The 23521-nt window shown below is 49.0% G+C and overlaps 1 protein-coding gene across 1 annotated transcript in view; it reads right to left on the bottom strand.

Moving 5' to 3' along the window:
• The window catches only part of kmt2a (lysine (K)-specific methyltransferase 2A), a gene marked incomplete at its 5' end in the record, with an annotated part of 36284 nt that overhangs the window by 7779 nt on the left and 4984 nt on the right, over positions 1 to 23521 (bottom strand). Inside the window, 25 exon segments of the mRNA XM_079272351.1 lie at positions 425 to 2983; positions 3092 to 5732; positions 5855 to 6001; positions 6266 to 6426; positions 6525 to 6603; positions 6692 to 6803; positions 6971 to 7129; positions 7233 to 7370; positions 7453 to 7547; positions 7649 to 7866; positions 9704 to 9777; positions 10176 to 10286; positions 10731 to 10907; positions 11119 to 11303; positions 11553 to 11666; positions 11865 to 11985; positions 12247 to 12345; positions 13185 to 13331; positions 13420 to 13656; positions 13810 to 13883; positions 13982 to 14667; positions 14789 to 15017; positions 15271 to 15448; positions 16093 to 19472; positions 19592 to 19664. Coding sequence (XP_079128477.1) covers positions 425 to 2983; positions 3092 to 5732; positions 5855 to 6001; positions 6266 to 6426; positions 6525 to 6603; positions 6692 to 6803; positions 6971 to 7129; positions 7233 to 7370; positions 7453 to 7547; positions 7649 to 7866; positions 9704 to 9777; positions 10176 to 10286; positions 10731 to 10907; positions 11119 to 11303; positions 11553 to 11666; positions 11865 to 11985; positions 12247 to 12345; positions 13185 to 13331; positions 13420 to 13656; positions 13810 to 13883; positions 13982 to 14667; positions 14789 to 15017; positions 15271 to 15448; positions 16093 to 19472; positions 19592 to 19664 — 12194 coding nt within the window.

The following is a 23521-nucleotide window of genomic DNA, read 5'->3' as shown; positions in this document are numbered from 1 at the left end:
TCAGCACATATCTGACGTTACCCCGCGCAGAGAACACTGTTAAGTGACGTAAAGGATCTGCCTCAACATTAAAGTATTGTTTCAACAATATAGATTTTTTTTCCAGTTGAGGCATTTGTGAAGCAAATTTCCATGACTTTTCCAAAACTTCCTGGCTTCTTTTATTTTTCCAAAATTTCTCCAGGCCTGGATATTGCTATTATCAAATTACATGACTCTTCCAGGGTTCCTTTCATGATCATACGGTATAATGTATCTCATCATGACAAAAAACTGAAATTGTTGTCATTATTCTCCATGTCGCATTTATTCAACACCTAACATTTTTGAGAAAGTTTTGCTAATTCCTCCCATTTATTCATGTAAACAGAAATAAACCGAAAACACAATAGATCTAAAGCAGCCAGAATGACAACCGCCTCACCTTGGCTTCGAGTGATGTCGTCCTGCAGGGTTGCTTAGATGCTCCTCTGTCTGAGAGGCCTTGAGCTTCTTCACACTGGTTATGTCTGGACTCTGCCTGCTCCTCTTTGATTTCGGTTTGCCTTTTTCTGCTCGTAAAGTGGTGGAGTTAGGAGGCCTTTGTTCTGATGATCTGGAGATGGGAGTTGTTCTGCTGCTCTGGGAGTGTGCAGAGGTTTGTGTTTGGGTGAACACTCCAACAACACGTCTGTTGGCGGGGCTTAGCGAGGTGGCTAACGTAACAGTGGTGTGTGGACTGGAGTCCAGAGCCTGGGCTCTGTTAATATGCTGGGAATGGTGCTGTAAATGGATGTTACTAACTTCCGTCTCTCCTTGCCGGTTCACAGCCATGCTGAAAGTCTGTTGGGAGGGCAGGACGCAGATGCCGCTGGCAATACATGTCTGCACAGAGGAGCTGATGTGTGATATCAGTGGACCCCCTGCTGATTGAAGACCCAGGCCATGTGGACCGGCTTTGAATAGGAGGCTGCCAATTGGCCCTGTGATCTCTGTAGAGCTGAGGACAGGGGTGGAGAGGGAGACCGTTCCTGGTGCAAGAAGGCCAGTCGCACCACTAGAGGCCACAGACACAACATTTAGCACTGACTGACTGGAGTTGAGGCCAGAGACTGTGCAAGGAATGAGGTGAGTGGAGGAATCACGGCCCAGGATACCAGGCTGGCCAGTGCTGGAAATCCTCTGCTGAAGGAGAGTAGTGGGGTCCAAGTACATAACCCCACCCGATGTTGGTCTCTTGATAATATTGGGGACCTTGCGTTGAGAAGTGGCGACCAGGCCACCAGGCTGGCCAGAGATGCTGGCAGTAATCTGAGGGGAAGACAGGTTGATGAGCGTCATGTTGGGAGGGCCCACTTCAGACGGGGCCAGAGTAGGCTGGCTACGGGAGCGGGCCAGCTTTTTGCTTTTTCTTGGTTGAAGACGAGAGATGGGCCTCTTCTTGCCGTGAGCAGACGCGAGTACAGTCTGGGAGGAAGGACTGGACATTATGGCAACACCGGGACCCAGCTCGTGCGGCCGGCCAGCCTCCGAGACCAGGATCTGGGACTGGTCGTGGGGCAACCCGATGAGAAGCCCTGAGGTGGTGCTGGGGATTCCCGTGTGGAAGCCCGTCTGTGTGGCTCCTGTAAAGGTGTGAATCTGGGAGGGGTGAGCCATGGTGCCCAGGACTTTGCCACCAGCAGGAAAGATTGACTGGGCTGCGGATAAAGCCGTATTCAGCCCTGTGGTAAGTGTCATAGAGCTCAGCACAGCTGAAGAGCTACCGTCCAACACTCCCGCGGCACTCATTTTTTGTGCGACACCATTAGGGACGGTCTGGAGAACATAGAGAGGCTGGAACTGCTGATTGACCACGATGAGCTTGTCGGGGCCTGGTTTGAGGACTGCTGGGCTGGAACCCTGAGTCTGGCATGGCCCCGGGCCAGGAACAGTACATGGGCTGCCTGCAGCTGCAGCTGGGATGTACTTCTGACCCTGAAGAGGCAGGGAGGGTGAACTTGGCAAACCAGGGGTACCAGAACTCCTGGGAACAGCCTGGTTACCTGGAGGTTCAACCACCTGGCCAATGGCAGGGCTGGGAATAAACTGCTCGGGAGTCATGTGACCCTCTGTGACCTGCGTGTCCCTGCTTCCCAAAGTTGTAGCCTCATGCTGACTCTCCGACGGGGACACACCTGGCCTTGCTCTTTTCTTGTCCCTGCTCTTTCCTCCACGGATCGTCTCTGGGTCAGAAGTCAAGCCCAGCATGGTGCGGTCTGAGGTATCCGAGATAAGACTCCCGGCAGTGTGGTTCTGACTGGCGTTGACAGAGGGGCTGCGTGTGGTCAGCACAGAGAGATCAGAAGGCAGCTCCAAAGGAAGATATGGCTCCTCTACAGATATGGAGCTATTCACACTACTCTCCACCACAGCTCCACTCTCAGCACTGGGCAGCTGCTGGGGAAAGTCATCAAACAGGATGTCTTTGGGCCGGTTGACATCCACTCCGACATAGCCCTCATCCAGGAGCAGCTCTGAGGAGGACGGCTCAGACTGCTGACCCAGGGCCTGCATTGACATGGAAGGTGTGTTGAGGACAAACTCCATGATATCCGATGGCAGAATGTTGCCACAGTCATCACTGTTGTTGTTGTCAGAGTCTGATTTAAGCAGGTCTGTGCTGAGGGAGAGCTGGGCCTCGAGCGGATCCTGACCCTGACTCTGCGGCTGGGACTTGACCCCGCCTCCGAGAGGAAGACAGTTTTCTTTCTGGTTCTTTCTGCCTTCCCGCGTGTTGCCGCTCACCGCTCCACCGCTGTTGTCAGCCTCCTTGCTCGAGTCGTGGGCGTCGGGCTTCTCGGTGTGTCGTTCTCTGCCCCTTCTCTTAGGAGCACTTTTATGTGGCGTGGAAGAAGAGGTGGCCATAGTGGTGGTGGTGGTGCTGGTGGTGCAGACGCTGGTATCGCTCTCTGATCCATCATCGACACCGTCGAGCTGGCCAATGCGCTGCTTGCCTAAGGTCCTGTCAAGACACAGCAAAGACAATATGCCGGATTATTAGAGACAAGAGAAAATAAACACAAATAACTCCCAGACAATCATTTTACCGAGAATAATTGTGTGTACTTACAGAGCACTCAGCATCTCCTCTTCGGCCTTTCCTTGTGCCCTCTGTTGTTGCTGCTCCTCGTCTTTTAGAAAGCGCTGAAGCTGGGATCCGCGTCCCAGACACCGGTCTATCCCTTCTATGGATGGTAGGGCCTCACCAGGGTTTATTATTGTTCGAGTGAAGTTGTAGTAGTAGGGGTCTTTACCCCTCTGTTTCATTGCGCTGTCTTCGTCCTCTCCACTGTCCCCTGACGAAGACGAGGTGCTCATATCATCTGCTCCATCCACTTGCCCCTCAGCTGACTTCTTGCGGCCACCGGTCCTCCTCTTAACCACGGCGCCGGCTCCATCCCCGCTGCCGTAGAAAGGAAGGTCTTCTTCGCCGTACGAGCGGACCCCATAGAAAGGCGTGAGGCCGAAGAACATGTTTGAGCGAGCGCGGGCGCTGCGTCGAGGGTAGCGCCGCTTCGCCGACCCCGACCCGTCGCTGTCGTCCTCGTGATGTTTGTCATCCATGCCTCGGTCGCGGTCGTCTTCTGGGCCGTCGCCCTCGTCCTCTGTGCCTTGAGTGAGGAGGCTGCGGTGGTCTCGTAGCTCGCTGAGTGAGTGCTCCTTGCGCAAATCCTCCTCCTCCATCTGAGTCCGAGTGTCCGATTCGGAACTGTCACTGCTGCTGGCAGAGGGTGAGGAGAAGAGAGCGGAGCGAGCAGAGCGACGGGTCCCCTGGCCGGCAGGTGGGACGGTGGAGGTAGTAGTCGTGGGACAGGAGGAAGAAATGTTCCCGTTGGGGTCGGTCTTGATATCAGTCTTTAGTGGCATTATAGCAGGGGGTTTGACTGGTCTCTTTTTCTCTCTCGTGGACAATGGCAGCTGGTTGGTTGTTGTTGTTTTGGTGTGAGACTGGGAAGCGATCTTCGCTCCTTTCTCCGGAGCTAAACCAGCCGGTTGCAGCTGCTGTAAGCTGTCCAGGCCGGAGCTGTTCTTCCTCTCGGGACAGGAGTAATTTTCTCTGCTCTTTGAGACTGACCTGTCCCCCCCCTGGCTCTCAAGCTTTTCCCCCTGAGCCTTCCCGTGGGCTTTGGTGCTGTTACCGAGCACTTGAGCTTTGCTATTTGTGCTGTTGTGAGAGCTGGAGTTTGTAGCATGTGCATTGGCGCTGCCAGTAGCTTTAGCATTATTGTTGAGAGGGGGGATTTTGTTGCTGCTGTTGCTGTTTTGGAGAGTCTTCTCTCTTTCCCGGTCTTTGGACAACTCTCTGCTGCCTGCCGTCTTCATTTTGGGATGTTTCTCTTTGGCAGCCGAGGCTGCAGCTGTGGAGGCCGGGTGCATGGAGCCTCGCTTGACAACGTCATCTTCTGCTGGTGTCCTCGATGGCCACACGGGCTTCATAGCTGCTGCTGCGGCCGGACCTGATGAGTAATCATTTGATTTCCGTGAAGTGGATTTCTGAAATGAAGACTGTGGGGAGCCAGATTTCCCAACAACAGTGTCCTTATGGAGTGAAGCTGGCATTACATTTCCAGTGCCGCCACTACTACTCTCCTTCCCTGAGCTGGGCTTGTCCTTAGACTGGGTGACGTTAGAGGTTGGGGTGGCCCGGTGACGAGGCAGCACACTCGCAGAAACATCCTGGTCTTTGCCGCCGTGTTTCCCTTGCTTGTCGGTCTGCTTGGTGCTGCCACCTCGCTGCTGACCAGTGAGAACAGCGTTGCCCGCAGGAGGGGAGGACTGGCCTGAGCCTGCAGGTGCCAGTCTGGGGCTCTTACTCTCACCTCCAGTCTGTTTGGACTGACTGCCAGGGTTATTATCTTTCCCTGAGCCAGAGTCTTTGTTTTTCTCTGTGCTTCTATAACTGGACTCTCTAGAAGGAGGTCTACCCTTGTCCGAGTCTCTGCTAGACGGTCTGTCCTTGCCTGAGTCTTTTCCAGTTTCCCTGCAGTGTTGTCTCTGCTTCTCCGTGTCCCTTAGCCCTGCATCTCTACTTAGAGACCGAGCTTTTTCGATGTCCTTGTAGTTGGGATTTCTAGAGGATGATTTGCTTCTATCGGTTACGCTATTGCTTGAATCTCTGCTCGTCTGTCTCCCCTTCTCAGACTCTCTGTTTACTTGTCTCCCCTTTTCTGAATCTCTACTGGGCGGTCGTCTCCTCTCAGATTCTTTCAAACCCAAGTCTTTACTCAATGGTCTCCTCTTTTCTGGCTCTTTGGCTGATATTTCGCCCTTGTCAGAGTCTTTTTGCCCAAGTTCTCTGGATGATCTATTCTTGTCAGAGTCCTTAGAAGCTTGGTCCTGACTTGACGCCCTCCCCTTGTCTGCATCTCTCAACCCTTGGTCTTTGTTCGGTTGATGTCTATTTCTGTCTGTGGAGAACAGTCTACCCTTTTCATCCTCTCTCTGGACTGGACCCTTTGCCGATTCTTTGCTGAGGTGTTTGGACTTTTCGGGGTCTCTGGCAGGGGAGGGGATGAGAGGAGGGGGTGAGGTAAGGGGTCGTGACACAACCTGAGGTGGGGAGGTCATCACTCTCTGTCTGTTCAGCTGGTGGGGAGAAGGAGAGAGAGAAGGGGAGCTGTGGCGACGCGAGTCAATATTTCGCATGCTGGGGTTCACCAGAGAGTCTCCTACTGTCACAATCTCATGGCTTTGGGGCTGAGAGGTACCTCCTACAAAACAAAAGAAATGGAAATTGAAATGGGAGACTCGTCTGTGAAAAGCCAGGACTGCTGACAATTTTAAATAATTTCTAGAAATAAATATTAAAATGATCTGTAATTCAAAGTTGTACCTGGAGAAGGCATGGGCCTGGGGCCCAGTGAGCGCTGACAAGGGGGGTAGCTGGGGTGTCGGTTCCTGGTGTAAACCCTGAGCTTGGGTGTGTTGGCTGGGGAAAGGGTGTCAGAGCGCCTTGGGGATTCAAACGGATCTGGAAAATCTAGTTGAGCGAGAAAAAGTTTTTAGAATTTTTTAAAGTCCTACAGACGAAAATTTGCTCTCTAGATAACACATTTGCATCTAGGTGAAAACTGAAATATTGATTCATATGCAAGGCCTAGGTATATAAACAACATATATAGATATGTGTATATATATATCTATAAACATAAGAAAAACACATTTTGAGTGCGATCCATTATCGCCACAAATTTGGTTCACACTGTACCTGAACTATATAAAGTCACTATCGTCTGTAGTTTACCTGCAATGGGAGGTGGGCTGTGTATTATTGTGCGATTCTCCTCAGGAGCCATCATGTTTCTCAGGTCAGACTCCACCACAGGAGGGTGACAAACTAGGATCCTACAGGTATACACACAGCGCTTCCGAGCATCCGAGGTACTCCAGTACACCCTTGAACACCTAGAGAGAAGAGAATGTATTCAGTTTGCAATTTTCAATTTCCTCCAGCAGATGTACTTTAATGGAAGAGAGAATAATTGGTCTTAGAGAGGACTCACTGGTATCCTACAGGGAAGAGTTTGCGCTTGCAGTCTGAGAGTTCAGTCAGTATCCCCAAACAATCAATGGTCATGGAGCCTGCAATGACAGCGTTTAAATCAGCATTAAAGACACACTGGGAGAAAAAGGTCGTTTATCAACCCACATTTACCAGCGATCGACCTACCTATCATCATGTGGACATTTTCAGGCTCCAGTCCTGCCAGCCACTTCCTCCTGAGACGAATGCCCTCCAGGTCCACCAGGATCCTGCGGGTCACCTCAAACCCAGACACCACCTGGAGAAATAATACACAACCACAGGAAAGTTGAAGATAAAAGTCAGATCATCACATCACACTTCCTGGTCTGGCATGGTTCATCGATACAAGAGACATAGAACGTTTAAAGGTGGCTACCATCTAAATGAATGTGCTTTTGACGAAATAATAAAAAATGTTCTTACTTCTCCCTTGATGAGGTCCCTGTGCTTTGGACAATAGACTTTCTTGTCCTCCAGGAAGACACAGTGGCACTGGCGTGCGCACATGAAGTGGTAGTTGCTGGTGCAAGAGGTGAGACAGCAGCCAACTGTGGCCCCTGGCTTTTGACACTTCTCACATCGCTGAAGAAAAAGTACATGTTATAATGGGTTGCAAATGTAAATCGGTCTATAAATAAACACTGAAAAGAGAGTGGGGACCCTGTGATGGACACGGGTATCTTACCAGCTGTTTTCCCCTGAGAACAGCCATGTGAACATTCTTCAGAGAGCCGTCGTCATCTTCGAACACCTCGGCGGACCACAGGGCGCAGTTCACATGGGTCCACTCGTTCTGGCCGATGTACAACAGCCTGCCACCATCCTGAAACAAACAGCCGTGTTACAAGTGACACAAAGTCATTATTCTGCGTGTTGAAGAGAGTCCAAGCAGTTCCCTGACTCACATTGGTGTTCTCGTCGCCATACTTCAGACACAGAACACATTGCCTGTTATCACTAATGCCGGGCGGAGGAGGGAGCTCTGGGCTGTCGTCGCGATCTGAAGAGAACAATTCATGAGAAAACCGGTAAGTGACGGGATGTGCAAAACCAGTCAGCGTGCATGTAAGTATTTGTGCATATACTTGCAGATTGGCTTACCAGGAAGGAGTGGGGGTGGTGGGGGTAGAGATGGAGGAAGAGGAGGCGAAGGGGAGGCTGGGGAATCTGGCTCACCGGGGGTTTTGGGCCGAGGAGCTGGGATGATCTTTTTCATGAGGTGGGGGAGCTCAGCGCGGGAAAGCTCCTGTCTCTCCTGCCACTGGGCGTAGTTGTGGTCCAGGGACGGAGGCAGCACAGCATTAGGGAGAAGCCCACTGCTGGGAAACAATGGCATACGGAGACAGGCGCTATTAAATGATGTCCCAACAATGATCGGGTCAAATTTAAAACTGTGATAGTGAGCATCTCAGGATTATTTCCCCAAAAGACATAAAACGTTTAAGTGAGCAGTAATGAATAATCACACCCAAGGAGCTTTGCCAAATTAAGTTTTGCCAAGTCAAACAAGGCTGGGCAATTTGTGTGATGGGAAGTATTATACTTAGTAAGACAGCAAAGCCGACTAAAAACAGGCCTCCCTCCAATGCTGGCCACAGGATCCACAGGATCCACTGGATGGATCATTGGTTTCCTGGGCTGGAGCACTGACACATAACGCAACAGACCAAGTTAACCACAATTAGACCACCAATGTGTATCAAAGAGCCGTCAAGTGAAATGTGACACCGCCTCCCACAATGCCTGGAGGACAGGCGGAGTGAATGGACTGGGAAAGCTGATATCTGGATATAAGTGAGCGAGTGACTGAAAGAGTTAATGAGTGAGTGGGAAAGGAGTTCAATATGCAGAGCAGTAAAACCACAACGTTCAATTACAAAGTGAAAGGTTCACATTAGAACAAAAGCAGGGGCTATGGGCTTTAAGTTATTGCTTTTAACAATGTCAAATAACATGCCTGTCATCCCTGTGAAAAGCATGAATTATTCAATATGGTTATTTCATTATTAATCATTAATGTAAATGCATGTGCATTAATAAATAGTGCTGCTGTTCTCCATGAATACGTTTGAGGAGCTGCTTCCATCGATCCTGTATTCGCTAGTTAATAAAGACAGCACGTACATATATAGATGTTCACTTTATCTTTTCAGTGCATATTCTAATATTCACACCAGTCAGTGTTATTCTGAGTGTGCGGGGCCTACAGCCATCTGTTACCGTCCTAAATTGACCGCCAAGCTGTCCAGTGGGCTCGTTAAATCAGAGAAACTGTGGAATCAATTTCATTACTGCGGCTTTAAATCTTAATTGGTACCTTTAGTCATTGTCTTGAGATAAGGCATGTTGAAAGAAAACCACTTAATCGATCCACTCAGTCACTGAGGCCTTTAGTTGTTCAAAGAGTCTCTTTCGTTTTTTGACCTTGTGGCAGAGAGTGTTTTAGTTTCGATTCCCAAAACTGAACATCACACTGAAATGCACATTTCCTGAACCATTCAAAAAGATAAAGTGGCAATCATATGAAATCCTGATCTTCCCCTTTGGCTGTTATTTCCACTCATGTTACCCAGAGGTTGGTGGTACAGTCAGCCACACATTTTATTAAAATTAGTTCCCTGCTTTCTGGTTTCCTCCTATATACAGATGATGATACTGTACAGCTTCTCCCAGAGAAACCACATCTTACTCCTCATTTTAATAATTATAGACCTGTCGTTCTTCAAAACTGCAGATCTCCACCAAGCTCTTCAGACGGGTTCACATTACACAAGTATTACATTTGGATTTTCTTCTCTCTGATTGCAAACTAACGGCACATCACACACTTCACAGTGATGTTAAGATTGAGAGAAGCGTCTGTTAGGGGGCTTAGCTTTTAACTATTGACTTTCAGGCTTTGTTCACATCAGTTTGAGCTCTACTTTAACATCTTGTCCAGTACTACTGCCTGATTTTATAGCTGTACTTTGAATTACAACAGAATTGTTGTGCAAACTGCAACAACAGGTACAAAGATCTCCTTAACTTTCAAAAACATCAAATAATCACGTCACAACACTGTAAACGTGATCGAGAACCAACTGGTAAAAATAAATGATCTTGTAAAACTCAGAAGAGTTGAGTACTGTACACTGAAAAGTACGTAACACTCACTTGGCAGACACTTTTTGCCTTTCCCAGAGCCTGGACTCTTTCACTTTGAACCACGGGAAGATTCGGTCCATTTGCTGAAAGAGAAAAACACTCAATGAAGTTTGCACACCAGCCTACTGAAGCACTAGGACGGACCTGCATTTGGGGCGGGATCGTGGTTAGTGATCCTGTAGCTCAACAGAAAGGCCCTCGCTTGATGTTGCCATACCGTGACCAAGATACCTACAGTATGTCTGCTATAGGGGCCCCACAAACAGAGGATGACGAAAATGTTTTTGTTTTTTCCCCCTCAATTTTCTAAATCATCAAGCGTGTTTGTGTCTGAAGAGAATTTAACATCATATAACACAAACTAGCTGACACGGCCCTAAAGTGGAATTGGGGAGTGCTTGTGCAGTGCACTGTAATCTAGTTGTGTTTTCAGTGGTGCCGACGGGACAGATATGATCCAGACTTGATTTGAGGTTCTTACCCGAATGAAGAAAGACTTGACCATGCTGTTGGCTTTCCTGCTTTCAGGCTGGCCGCCATCACTATTGATGGCCGTCTGAATGATTCGTGTGATGTCATCGCTGAACTCCAGCTGGGAGAGAGATGAGGAGCAGACACACACACACACACACAGAGAGAGTGATTGTTAGAACAGTGAAGTGCCGATGAACACTGGTGGAAAGGTCATAGCTGCTGTGTAGCTGACTCACCATTATACAGCAGAGGCCTGACTTGGATGCAAGACGAGGACACGTACAATATTGTAATCTACGATAAAAATGCTTTAAAACTATGATTTCTTTTAAATACAGTCTGATTTGCAAGAGCTTGTGATGGAATCTGAATCAACCCTAACTATTTGAACCCTGCATCAAATCATCAGGCAAGACTTTCTGGTGTTCAGAAAATGTTCACCTATGGTTAGCTTGCATAGATCCCTCCCATCCTCGAATACAACTAAGGTAATTATCCACAAACATTAAGTAATTTGGCTAAAATTTAGAGGACAACACCTCTCGAACTGTGACGTACTTACCACTGAATTGTAGCGACCATGATCCATCTTTTTGTCAACAGACTCGAGATCTGGAGGGGAGTCAGTGGGAGGTGTGACGGGGACTTCTGTCAGGACCGGAGGATCCGGGCCCTCTGGGGACCGATGAGATGGAAGACTCTCCTCTGTCTCTGGGTTCAGCTCCGGAGGCTTCACCGCCTGTCACAAAGCCAGAGGGTTACGCCGAGTAAAGATCTCACCATTATGTTCATGTAGCTGTGGCTGTTGCTTCAGCTGTTTGTAACTGAATATGTCTGTGTATCCATCAGTGTCTATTCTGTACACATGCATGCAGCACTATGACGCAGCAAAGGAATGCATCAAACACAGCATATTGTACTGACACCACAGAAGAAGACGTGTATCTAACCTGTTTGTAGCGTAACAGGTGTGAGGATGTGCGTGAGTTGAGCAGTGCAGTGAGGACATGGCGAACGCATCCCTGAAGCTCTCGCTCCAACGCCGTCCTCCACTCGGCCGGATGGCGTTCGGTACATTTGGTACACGTGTAGGCAACGCTCTCTGGCAGCTTTGATAGCAGCTCGTACATTTCATCTGTGGGGACAGCGCGAAAGATGACAGGTGATTTTTGCTCCCGTTAAAAAAAAAAGGTCTTTCAGCATCTCATCAGCGTGACAGCACTCACAGGACGGCCTGTCAGTCAGGTGGCACAGACACAGACAACTGACAAGACAAACGAAGCGCAACAAGTGCTGTTGAATACTAACTACAACCCTCTGCTGAGGCAGTAAACTTGTGTTTAAATGTGATCTTCTGCCTGGCTTTTTTTGGACGGCTACTGACCTGTCAGATTCTCACACTTGGCATGAACCCAATGGTTGCAACGGCCACACTCCATCATCTTGCTGTCGTAGTCGTCGTCGTCGTAGCACTTGTCACACAGTGGGCAGAAGTTTCCTACGAGAGAGAGAGAGGATGGTAACCGGTGCAGTGTTATCAAACGTTGTGATTTTAATGTCCGTCACCCTCTATAAGTTGCTGAGGAAGTCGTCAAAACACAGGTCAGATTCTTAAGAAATCGTTCTCCTTTCATCTCAGAAACAATACCAGTGGTGTAAATGTGCTGACTACGGATTCCACATGCTTGTCTCTTACCTTTAGCAAAGAGTTTGGCACAGTCATGACACATGGAGAAGTCATGTGACCACTGGGCGTCCCAGGACTTCCCAGGCTTAGTGGCTCCACAACTCTTACAACGCACACATTTGGTGCACACCTGAAAAGAAGGAACGCATAAACAAGGTGCAAAAACGTGCAAGCAGTTGTGTAAAGAGCCACGAGTGATGTGTGAAAGCGCTGCTGTGAAGAGTAAAATGTTTTCATAGTCGCTGCCTGTGAGCGGGATGAATGCAAGTAGCACTGAGAGGCTGGAAAAATGTGTGAACAAAAGGAGAGGCAAGTCAGAAATGTGTGAGCATAATACTAAAGTTGGGTGAGGGTGAAGAGGAGTCCAAATGGAGAGTGTAGGTATTCATACCCAGACTCTCTTCTTCTTGGTGGGTCGAGTAGGGTGGTTGGGACCCAGGCACTCCGGGTGATAGCTGTTACGGCACTTATCGCACTCGAGCAGCTGCTGCTACAGTGACAGGGGCCAAAAGAGAGATTAGATCATTTAAATATGAAAAGAGGCAACATACAAATGTTCATGCTCAACAAACAACACAGTTCCACTCACAACAAATTAGATACAGTATCTGTGTATACAGTACGTCTCCTGCTTTTGCAGTCATCCCTACATACTGAAAATAAACAGCCATGGACCAGTTAACAACTGTTTCATAAGACTTTCTCTCTATTTGTCTGGCAATAACACTGTGCTGAATGTTTAAGGTGCATGAAAGGAACCCTGTAGAGTTTTTCTGGGCCACTAGTAGCGCTATGGTGCAATGGTTTTGTGGGTCCTCATTTTGTTTGTCCTTGTCAAACCTACACAAGGGTGCACTTGCCTCTAAATGCAGGTGACGCAATACACATTCATGCCAATGATTTCACACTATTCCACATATCTACAGGTGGCGGTAACGTGCCAATAATTATGATCAAAAACACAGCAATGTGACAGCAACGGCAGGGAAGAAGAAGAAGAAGGCTGCTGCTAAACGTGGAAGTCAACAATCCAGGCTTCAAAAAGACAATAACCAGCTAATAACCAACAAATCCATGGAACTTATGAACATGTCACAAGAAAACAAAACAATCAAACAAGTGCGATTCTACAATGAAAACCATTCAAGGCTCACACTGTGCCCATTCGACACAGGACATTAGTTAAATAATAAACTCATGCCAGGAATCCAAGAAGCTGATTAAGTGCTGTCTGCTGGCAAGACTAGCAGGCTTAACACACCTTCCCTCCCCACTAAGCTTGTGTTGTGCACAGCTTTAAAATCAACAGAGCTGCACCGAATGGCTTACTTTAGTTTTCTGGTGCTGGCGCCCACAGGCCTGACAGAACCTGCATCGTCGACAACACCAGTTCTCAAACTGCTCCTGGAGAGGGCGCTCTGACTCCCCCAGGCAAAAGAGATGGAACGGTTCACAGCACACCTGGCAGAAGACAAACTAGAGACAGAGAGAAAGAGACAGAGACAGTTAGAATATACGTTAAACCATCGCTCTGTCAATACAACTTGACCTCAATAAAACATACCTCAACATTTCCACTGCTTGCACATAAGTAGCAGAGCACCCGGGGAGTGACAGGCACAGAGGTGAGCAGGCTGAGGCCGCCAGCCTCCCAAACCTTCTCCACGTCGAGGTCCCTTTTGAAATCCACTCTGACACGATGCACTCCGTCGCAGGGCGCTCTGGACTTCGCCTGGCCCCTAGTCGAGGGAGTGCTTAGCCAGTTTAAAGTACTGCTGCTGGGGGGTTTGGTGGTCAGCGGCTTCTCGCGTTAATCAGACAAGAGGAGAGTGACAGAGGAGGGCGAATATCAGAAATGACACGTGATCCACACAGTGTGCATTCGAAGTTTACATGACAAGTATGTAGCAATGAAAAGCAATCGGTTGCAGCTCACACAGTGACGACTTCTCACCTTGTCTTTTGGTCTCTGTTTAGGAGATGGAGGAATAGAGCGAGAAGTTGGCTTCTTCAACTGTTTTGATTCAACTGTGAGAAAGAGAAAGGACATAACATTCAAATTAGAGTTGAGTATAAAGTATGTATTTATTATAGCTTGAAGTGTGTGATCAGTTGTTTTTTTTTACCTATATCTGAAATAGTTGTCGTTGAGCTCTGCTGTAATGACGAGTGCTGCTGGGGCTTCTTCTTGGGCTCGCACAGAGAAATCTTGGGTGAAGCATCTTTTTTCGAAGGTGCCTGACTGGCAAGAGGCCGTTGCTGCTGTTGCGACGGTTGATGAGACTGCGTGGACTGGGAGGGGGAATTCTGGGCTGAAGACGACGGAGAGGAAGATGATGAGGACGAAGCAGACGATGAAGTGGAAGAGGAGGACGACGAGGACGACGAGGAAGAGGTCGGTACAGACGGCTGTGGTTTGTGTCCCTTCTTGCTGGTGACACTGCTCGTGGCTGAGAGCGGTTTGGCGTCTGGTGTGAGGCCTGGAGACTGGGCCGCACCGGGCCCCTGTAGGGGTTCGACTGGGGCAGGGGAAGACGCGAGGGCCGGAGAAGATTGCTTCGACAGCGGCTGCAGTCTTGACTTCTCCTCTCCCAACTTTAGCGGAGGAGTCTCGCTCTTTTTGCGGGGAGGCTCCTCCTTTAGTGGTGCAGGAGCGGGTTTGGTGCCAGACTCCGAGACCATTACTTTTACCGGAATGAGACCGTCCTTCTTCTCGGACGACTTGTTCTTCTTCTTATCTTTCTTGCATTTGCCTTGCTTCTGTAGAAACATCTTTGAGGGCATCCACTGCAAGTTCTGACACTTCCTCATCCTGTAGACAAGGACAAAACCACCAAGTTCTTAAAAATGAATTTGTTATAAAAATGTATATGAGGCTTGCTTATAAATTCTCATAATGTATTACAACAAACCGCTCATCCACTAAGACTCACTTGCAGCATTGCTTTTTAATGTTTCGTCCTCCAAATTTAGGCTTGTCGAGACAGTTGGTGCAGACGCCACAATCTTCTGGAACTTGGCAGCCTGAGCATTGGCCGCAGCGTCGCGACCGGCGCCCCTTCTTGGGAGGAGCTTCTTGAACCGCCTTTTGCCGTGTCTCCCGTGGCTTTATGGGAGGGGACTGAGGCTCCGCCTCCTCGGAGCCTGCTACTGATGACTTATCTGTAAGAGGAGACGCATCACAGACAGGTCATTATTACTGACACACAGTTGTGCAGGATTCATTTGACTCACCTGGGTTTAAGACACTGAAATGTAGTAAGTGTCTAATATTTTTAACAATCCTCGAGGACACACTGTTTCTCTTGCCAAATAAAGAGAGCTCAACGTGAGGCTAGTTCTAAATCAAGAGCTTTACATTGAACCTTGTAATCCACATGCCAGTCAAACGGGAGGTACGTTGAGTGTGACTCACCATCATTCCCCATGGAAGATAAGATCTTCTCTCTCTCCTCCCAGGGCAAGGCACTAAGTGTGGGCATGTCGTCGGGGAACACGGCCCGATTGCGGCCAAGAGCCACAGCTGCACGGCGACATACGTGCTTGATGCGCGGACCACGGACTGAGGCCTCTGACGAGTCACTCTCTTGACTCTGCTCACAAGCACACGTCACCACAAAAAGTTAAACATTTATTGATATATTTGAAGAGCATGCGTTATAATAATAATAATAACAATAACACATACACAGACAATTTTACAGCGCCACAAATGCAACAAGCTGACATTTTAGGATGCCCCTTGTGTCCTTCTGAGGTTAATTTAATTTCTTGTAAAAGTTTCAGGAAATCAAATAAAACTACTATCTCAGTTCAATGTTTCATAATGATGAGGATGATGACAATGAGGTGTTAATACTAAATGTTGGGCCAAGGCTATAATACTGTAAGTTGAAGTAGAAATGGGAATTTTTCCTTTTCTTGACAATTGCGATGACTGCCTATAATTAACTAAAGTTTAGATTAAACAGCAGAAGGACAAATGAGTATATTCTGGAAACACCTTGAAAAGCACAGCCAGTTCTGCATAATGTATGAGTGGAACAGAATTCCCCTTGAGTAACGCCCTCCGTGGGACTTTCTTATTATCAAGTTTCACTTTCAATACAAACGCATATTTCTATTAATAGCAAATATTCATTTGCGTGTGGCTTAATGATGAGAGTGAGAGAAACAGATACGCTTTGTTGAGGAGACACAATAACTATGCGGGCAAGACATGAACAGAAAAACTGACCTGGACCTTCGTCTGCTCTGCAGGCTTCAGTTTACTCTTCTTTATGGCAAAGAGCTGGGCTTTGGCCTTCTTCAGTAGTCCGACTACCCGCTTGTCGGTCACAGGCTGCTTCTCTGCTTGTGCCAACATTGATCCGAGAGAGGAGACGGGGAGCTGTTGTCTGCCCGGCTGCCCTGGAAGGCTTGCGGTCTGCTGGCTAGGAGCACTTTGTTTCTCTTTCTCCTTTTCCCCATCCTCCACCTCTGCTCCTTTCTCAGAGGGTCTGTTTTTCTTAGATAGGCGTCCCTTAGCGATGGATATGGGAACAGTGGAATGGGGCCCACGCACATCTGAGGAAGCAGTGTCAGAAACTGTGTCAACTGACGTTGATTTTTTTCTCCCTGGAGCCTTTTTTGGAGCAATAGACAGAAGAGCATCTTCAGAGTCCCTCCCATCCACAGTAAACAGGCTGGAAGGTGCATTGGGGGAGCCATCTGGTGTCGAAACCTTACTTCTTTTCTCCAAATCCCTCCTCCCGTCCCTCTTATTTTCCTTCTCTTTCTCTCGGTTCTTCTCCGAATCCCTTTCTTTTTCCTTTTGAGCAGGTTCCTGGGGAGCTGACAAGGTTTTTTCTTTACCTCCTTTCCCAGCTCCTCGCCCTGTGTCCTGGGCACTGGAAGGAAAGAGTGGGAAGAGTGGGGAAGAAGTGGATGATGTAGTTGACAAAGGAGGTGGGTTTCCAGTAGCCCCTCTCCTGCCATCAGGCGTCCCTTGCGGGGCCAGACCCATGGATATGGTGGAGAAGGTGCTGAAAGGAGGAGTTAAGGCACTAGTGGCTATTGGACTTGCAGAAGCCCCGGGCAAAGAGCTGAGATTACAACATGGAACAGAGCCCGTCAGCACAGACATCTCAGAGGAGCCTTTGCCCATAGACATCGGACCTCCCATTTGGCTGCTGCGTCTGGTCATGGAGTGGGAAGGAGACCGTGGATGGCCCCGAATTATCCCAGAGACCGGTCGTCTCCTGCGCCGCGAGGTTCTGTTGGAGCTGGATGACGTCTGGTGCGGGGAGAGAGAGCCGGGGCTGCTTCCAGAAGACGAATGCAAGGTCACGGACTCAAATATCCGCGAGTGGGCCTCGCTGGGTGTGAATCGTGGAGCGCGAAGCAACGGGCTGCGCTTCTGGTGTGGTGCGTCAAAGCGGGATGAAGAGGGATGTTGGTGGTGGGTGTGTTGGTGATGAGGGGCAAATAGACGAGTCCCTGTCCCTGCTCCGCTGCCTGGTGCGGGGAACACCCCTGGAGCGGCTCCCCCTGCTCCACTAACGCCGTGGGGCAACAGCCCCACGTCTTCAGCCGTGAGAGGGGGAGGACGGAAGTTGTCAAATATGGGCTTGCGGATGAGGCCCTCCTTGGCATATTTAGCTGAGGAAAAGTACTGCTGTTCAGGGTGGGACAGGGACGTCCAGCGGAAAGTGGGCTCTCTCAGAATTGAGCGGCTTCGTTTGTCTGACAAGCTGGACAACACTGACGGTCCAGAAAGGAACGGAGGGATGGGGTGACTTATCCAAGGGGACTGTGAGTGGTGTTCACTGATAGCAGCTGTATTGGAGGAAGCTGACTGGGGAGGCTGCGGAGGCGTGAGGAGAGGCGGGGGTGGAGGAGAAGAGGAGGAAGAGGCCGTGGATGAAGCTTGCTGGGAATTTACATGTGTAGAGGAGGACATAAGAACCCCTGTTGGTGGGCTGATGATAGGTTTTTTAGCCCCAGTGGTGAGGGTCTCTCTCGCCCTCTGGCTCTGACTTCCCCGGCCGACCCCCTGTCCTCGCCGACTCCTCTCCGCCAACACGCGCTCCGGCTCCGGCTCAGAGGGAGGAGAGGGTGGCCGTGAGCTGTGTAACAGGTTGGCCTCCCTCTCTCCCTGCGAGGACGGAGAGTGATCCTCTGGCTCCGACAAAGCCTGCGTGGCCTCGGAAGCATGGGAGTCGCACGATGAGTCATCCAGGCTGGGGCTGCTGGACCTGGAAGACTCTGCAGAGGAGAGCTGGGAGGAATGCTGCGACACCGCACTGGAGCCGCAAGACGCTGCGCTACTGCTAAATCGGCCATTGGCGGCGTTGTTGGTGTTGTTGTTGTTGTTGAGCAGACTGGCAGCTGTTGACGGAGCAGTGGGGAGAGGGGCAGGAGGAGGAGGGGGGAGGGAGTCAATCGGAGCAGTGGTGCCAGTGCTAGTAACAGCAGGTGTAGAGGACACCAGCACAGGAGAGGGGGAAGAGGAGGTGGTGGAGGTGGGTTGGGCAGAGGTTGAGACAGACGAGGGGGTTGTTTCTAACCGTGCTATCTTCATGTGGGGTGGCGGGGTTCCAAAGTTGCCCTCATCTTCAATGAAGCGCTTGGGTGTTTTGATGATGCGAAGGGAGACGGTGCTGACCACGGGCATGATGAACTGCCGGATGTTCTTCAGTTGAGTCTTCCTGATACCGGAGTCGACGGCTCTCGTCCCACTTCCCCCAATGGCTACAGCCTCTTTCTCCAGCCGCTTCTGCGCTCCCTTCTTAGCGCGCTGCAGCAGCTGTTTAGCGATGGCTGCATCAGTGCGTTTAGAGGAGGGGACAATCCGGACAGGCTTTCTATGGCGAGGGCTTTTTCGGAGGCCCACCACCTTGCCTGGCTTGGAGGGCGACGGGGAGGCAGGTGGATCGGAAGAGTCCTGGTACTCGGCACCATCCACACTCCTCAGCAGCCCATGCTGAGGAGTGTGTGGTTCTGTGCCTCTATCCCCCCCTCTGACCCTAAAGGCCTTGTGTTTCCCTTCCTCACATTCAATGGAGGTAGACAGCTGTGCAGCAGCAGTGGCAGCGGCAACAGCTGCCGCCTCGGCTTTGAGACGCTCGGCTGAGGGCGGTCGCCCGCGTCTGCGTCTTGGTACACCGGGCAAAGTCTTGAGCCGTGACTTGAGAGGACTGAGTTTAGTTGCTCTCAGCCTCTTCAGGGTGGTAACTTTGGATTCACCCCGCCCACCTTTGGGAAGCTTCGCCTCTGTGTCATGTGGCTGAGCGGAGCCCAGCGGCGTCCTCTTGGCGCTCTTTCTGTCCTTGTCCTCCTCTGTTTCCATGCCCACCTCAGACCCAGCCTGCCGACTATCCTCCCCTGCTGCATGGCTGCTCGTACTCCAAGCTTTCTTGCTACTTGAAGACGGGGGTCGACCTCTTCTCTTTTCCCCGGTGCCAGGTGGCCTCCCGGGCAACCTTTTCACCTTCTCAGCTGGCCTTTCAGGGCCCTCAGCTTTCGCCTGTGTAGGGGAGGGAAGGGAGCAGGGGGAAGGCAGACAAGCAGCAGCTTTTTGGGCAGTCAGGGCCCGTGGGGGACGGCCTCTAGGCTTCTTCTCCTGTATGGGTAGGCCTGTTGACAAAAACAACAAACAGATGGCATTTAGTAAGCATGGGATGTATTAGATAAAGATGATCTGTACCGGCACAGGCAACATTAAGGTTTCTGATGTTACTTTTAAGTGACTTTACCTAAAGGGGTTGTTGAAGGGCTCTGTATTGTTTTTTGCTCATCCACTGGTCCAAATCCTCCAAACGCTTCTTCCTACAAAATAAGGAAAAAGAAAACGTTTTTTTGTAATGCTAGAACACAGGGAAGAAGCAATGTTGGTTAACAGGTCAGAATTACAGCATCCATCATGACACATAATTGTCAGTTGGCCTAGATATACAGGCGAGTCATTTTTGAAGTCTGACTCAACCGAAGACCGGGCTTATAGGCTATAATGATGTCCTCAATCTCACTTTCGCCTGCTGGCGTACTCCGGTGCTCTCGTGTTTCTCTGGCTTTTAGGATGACATGTCTGCAGTTGGAGAAGGCTTTTAACTGGCAACAGACAGTTTGAATCGCAAACCACCAAAATCTTACTGGGTGACTTAACGTGTTGCACGGCGTTGCTGAACCCTGAGGGAACAGAAAGAGCCTAAGATAGTTGGTCATCGCTGGATAGACAGCCAGAGCAAAGACACACTAAAAGAAAGAGGGGCCTGGATTCTACAACCATGTGAGCAGCCTTGTGAAGCTTTAATGCTTCAAATGAAAATGTGAAAAGTGTGGCTTGAAGGTGGCACCAGAAGAAAGGCAGTGCTGTACGCTACGTGTAAAGGGTTTATCCTGTGTACAGCTAACACATGTCGGATGTTGACACAGCATGTAAGATGTTAGCATAACATCACAATAACGCTTAGAATATTTACCACATCAGTATGACGTGCTTCGCATGTTATTATGCTAACGTAACGATTTATCTCCAAGAAAGATGAGGCTGACAGGACATTGTTCACAAATTTTAAGAGGTTTTCTGAAGTGAAGGACATGTTTGGCCTGTTACATTAAATCAATGGGCATCTCCAAAGACATCAGGAGTCATCCTCTAGGCAGCGTGAAGGTCTATACCCACTTTTATTCCGTTCATTCATCAAATAGTTGGCAAGATATTATACTGTATTTTGACAGTCTGACCTTGTCGCGCATCAAGATAAACTATCTCTACCTATTAACTGCTTCACGCGCGCCATGAGTCCCGTTCTTCCACTTCGGTGTTCTTACCTTAGAACAAGTGCAATGAAACATATTGAAGGAACACCGACAGAGAGACTCATCGCCCGTCTGCGTGGAACTGGGTCTAATGATGTGTCAACAGCATATGAGACCCTAACCTGGCAGGATCACAGGATGGAAGCAACAAAATGCCATCTTCCACAACAAAAACAAACTATATTCCAGAAACAGATGGAAGCAAATACATCCCAAGTGGCCCCCGATACGTCACTTGTGTACATGTGATATGTACAGAGTAGACCGTACATCGATCCCTCTCAAGTCTTGAGACGTGCAACAGAGCAATCATTGGAGAATGATTAACATCTTCAGTGTCCTGATCCGTGCCACCACTTCTTGCAATCAGTGTGTGTGTTTAAGAGTGGAGGTGAGCAAGTCATTTAATCATGTTTATTTATAGCAACGTGCGGGGATGCAGTGGAGGTCTCGTTGGCCCAGTTTGTAGAGCAGCTGCTTTCCGAGTGTAGTACACGCAAAGTGTGTGCACATGCGAACCGATTTTGCACGAGCTAGGCGTTACACACATCTCAGTGTTAATAATTCATACCTCGATGTGTCTGAAACACGCGCGCTGTGGAATCTAATCCGAAAAAATATATATTAAAACCACTAATGTGTGCTACACAAGGGTCTCTTTCATCTGTTCTGCATATAAACAAACAACAAACAGTCAATAGTGCTGTTTATCCTGGCAGGCAATTCTGATCCAAGCATCCTCGTCTCCTCGTCTCCTTATGCTTCCCTCTCCACTTTCAGTCCCTCTCCTCACGATAATACCAGCATCCTCTCCTCTCTACGCATGCTGCTGCTTCTGGTTGGTGTTGTTGCTGAGCGGAGCGGGAGGGGGGGGGTACCAAAGCACGGCTCTGACTCGCTGTGATGGTGCGCGAAGCAGTCAATGGCATCACAACATCACACGCATAGAGCGGACTGCACGGGTTTGTGTACACACGCACTCATGCATGTCATGCGCACGTGTGCCTCCCGATACTGTCCGCCACACTCACACACGGTTTGAGGGGAAAGTGGAAAAAAAACAAAAACACCTCACACACCCCTTTGCGCGTGAACTGCACAGCAAGATGTAAACATGCAGAACATAGGAGTGAGGATGCGGGGGAGGGGAGCACAGGCGAGGCCAGCAAGCAAACATGAGTGAGAAAAGGAAGGAGGGCTGTGGGAGGAGGGTGAAGAGGAGAGAGGAGAAAAAAAAAAAGAGACAAGGAAGCAGCATTTTGACCACATGCACCATCAACAACAAGAGGGAGCGCGGTCGTCTCCTGGAAGCAATGATGATGAAAGGGGTTTGGGGGTTTCTACATGCTCATGCAGAAATGCCAAATCCCAATCCAAACGGGCCTCCCACACACACACACGACAAGCCCCCCCCCCCTTTCCTCTCCCGTATTCCCGTTCCCTGCCATGCTCCCAAACACATATTCAGTCACTCACTCATTGCTCGCTCGCTCGCTTGCCGCCCACTGGCTTCTGAGCACAGAGCAGCAGTAGCGTGTGAAACGCAAAGCTCGCCATGAGCTCAATAGTAGAGCAAGACACGAGGAGGTCACTTCGAGAAGTAAACACTGTAGTAGACGAGCAAGGTAAGGTTCGTGCACTGCCTTGCCTTGCAACATGCATCGGGTAAGAGGGATGCTGGAATGACCGCTCTCTTATTTTTCTACTTTCCATTTCATCACCTGAGTGTAAAAGCAAAGCATGTCTTTTCACACAAATGTTCACGTTCTTCTTCACTGGCTTTTGCTCAGCCTCACCATGAAGATCTGAGCAGTTTAACTTCCTGCTGTTCTGTCACAACTCATGTAACTGATCAATGCATAAATGACTCGAGATTAATCCCTAAAAGATAAGAGAAAAAGGAAACTCCTCTGAGTCATTGTGGAAGCAACATTATAACTTTCAGGAGGTGGGAGGGACTGTCCCTGAAAGTTATGAGACGGATGTGAAGATGGTTTGAGACTTGCTTTTATATCAGTTTGACAGAGACTTGCACTCTGAGGAAGCTAGGACTTTTTTACCGCCTTTCAAGACAACATTTAGGAGAAATCAGACTGGTGCTGCCGATTAGGGACCAGGCTTTAACCTAAACAAGTTATTCCTTGCCTAACAAGTGGCTTTCTGAAACACACCTTCATTTTGAATGACTTGATTTTGGTACACCAGACTAAGACCACTTATGTTGGTCCTCATTAGTGAGAGTTTGTGCACACCGCCTGCAGGTGCTCATAAAAGCTGTAATCACATAAAAGCCCATAACTTGGTTGAATCAGAGGAGTAAAAAACAGACAAAATAACAGAAACTGATTGAACGAACAAGTTCACAAACCAAAAATCTTATCAGGATCAACCAACCATGTCCCTTGCAAAACAACCCAATACCAACATGTGCCAAAGTTTGAACATCTATTATCATTAAACTATACAGTTTGGTAACATTAGCTAATCTCGATGACAATGTCAAACTTCTCGAGGTGTTTTCACATTAAAACTTGAAACACTTAATAAATAACACAAGTATATCTGAACAGTGGTAAATGGGTTAAGCACACAAACATGTTACGGCCCTTTAAAGGTTATCATATGTTGCAGAGAGCAAAATGTCCACCGGCATCAAGATCTTATCATAAAGACCAACGACTACTTGTGCAATCAGCAGCAGCAAACGTTGTCGCACAGTCGCTAGTTTATTACATATGATGCTAAATCGACTAGTTATGTTGTACACTCGCTTTTGATTTCAAAAAGTGACTGACAAAGACTGGGGTTAAGTAACTGATAAATATTCATCCACCGCCCCGAAGCAGTCAACCTCGGGGGAAACA

This window comes from Melanostigma gelatinosum (genome assembly GCF_949748355.1).
Source record: "Melanostigma gelatinosum genome assembly, chromosome: 7".
Taxonomy (NCBI): domain Eukaryota; kingdom Metazoa; phylum Chordata; class Actinopteri; order Perciformes; family Zoarcidae; genus Melanostigma; species Melanostigma gelatinosum.
This window is presented reverse-complemented; position numbering and strand designations above follow the sequence as displayed.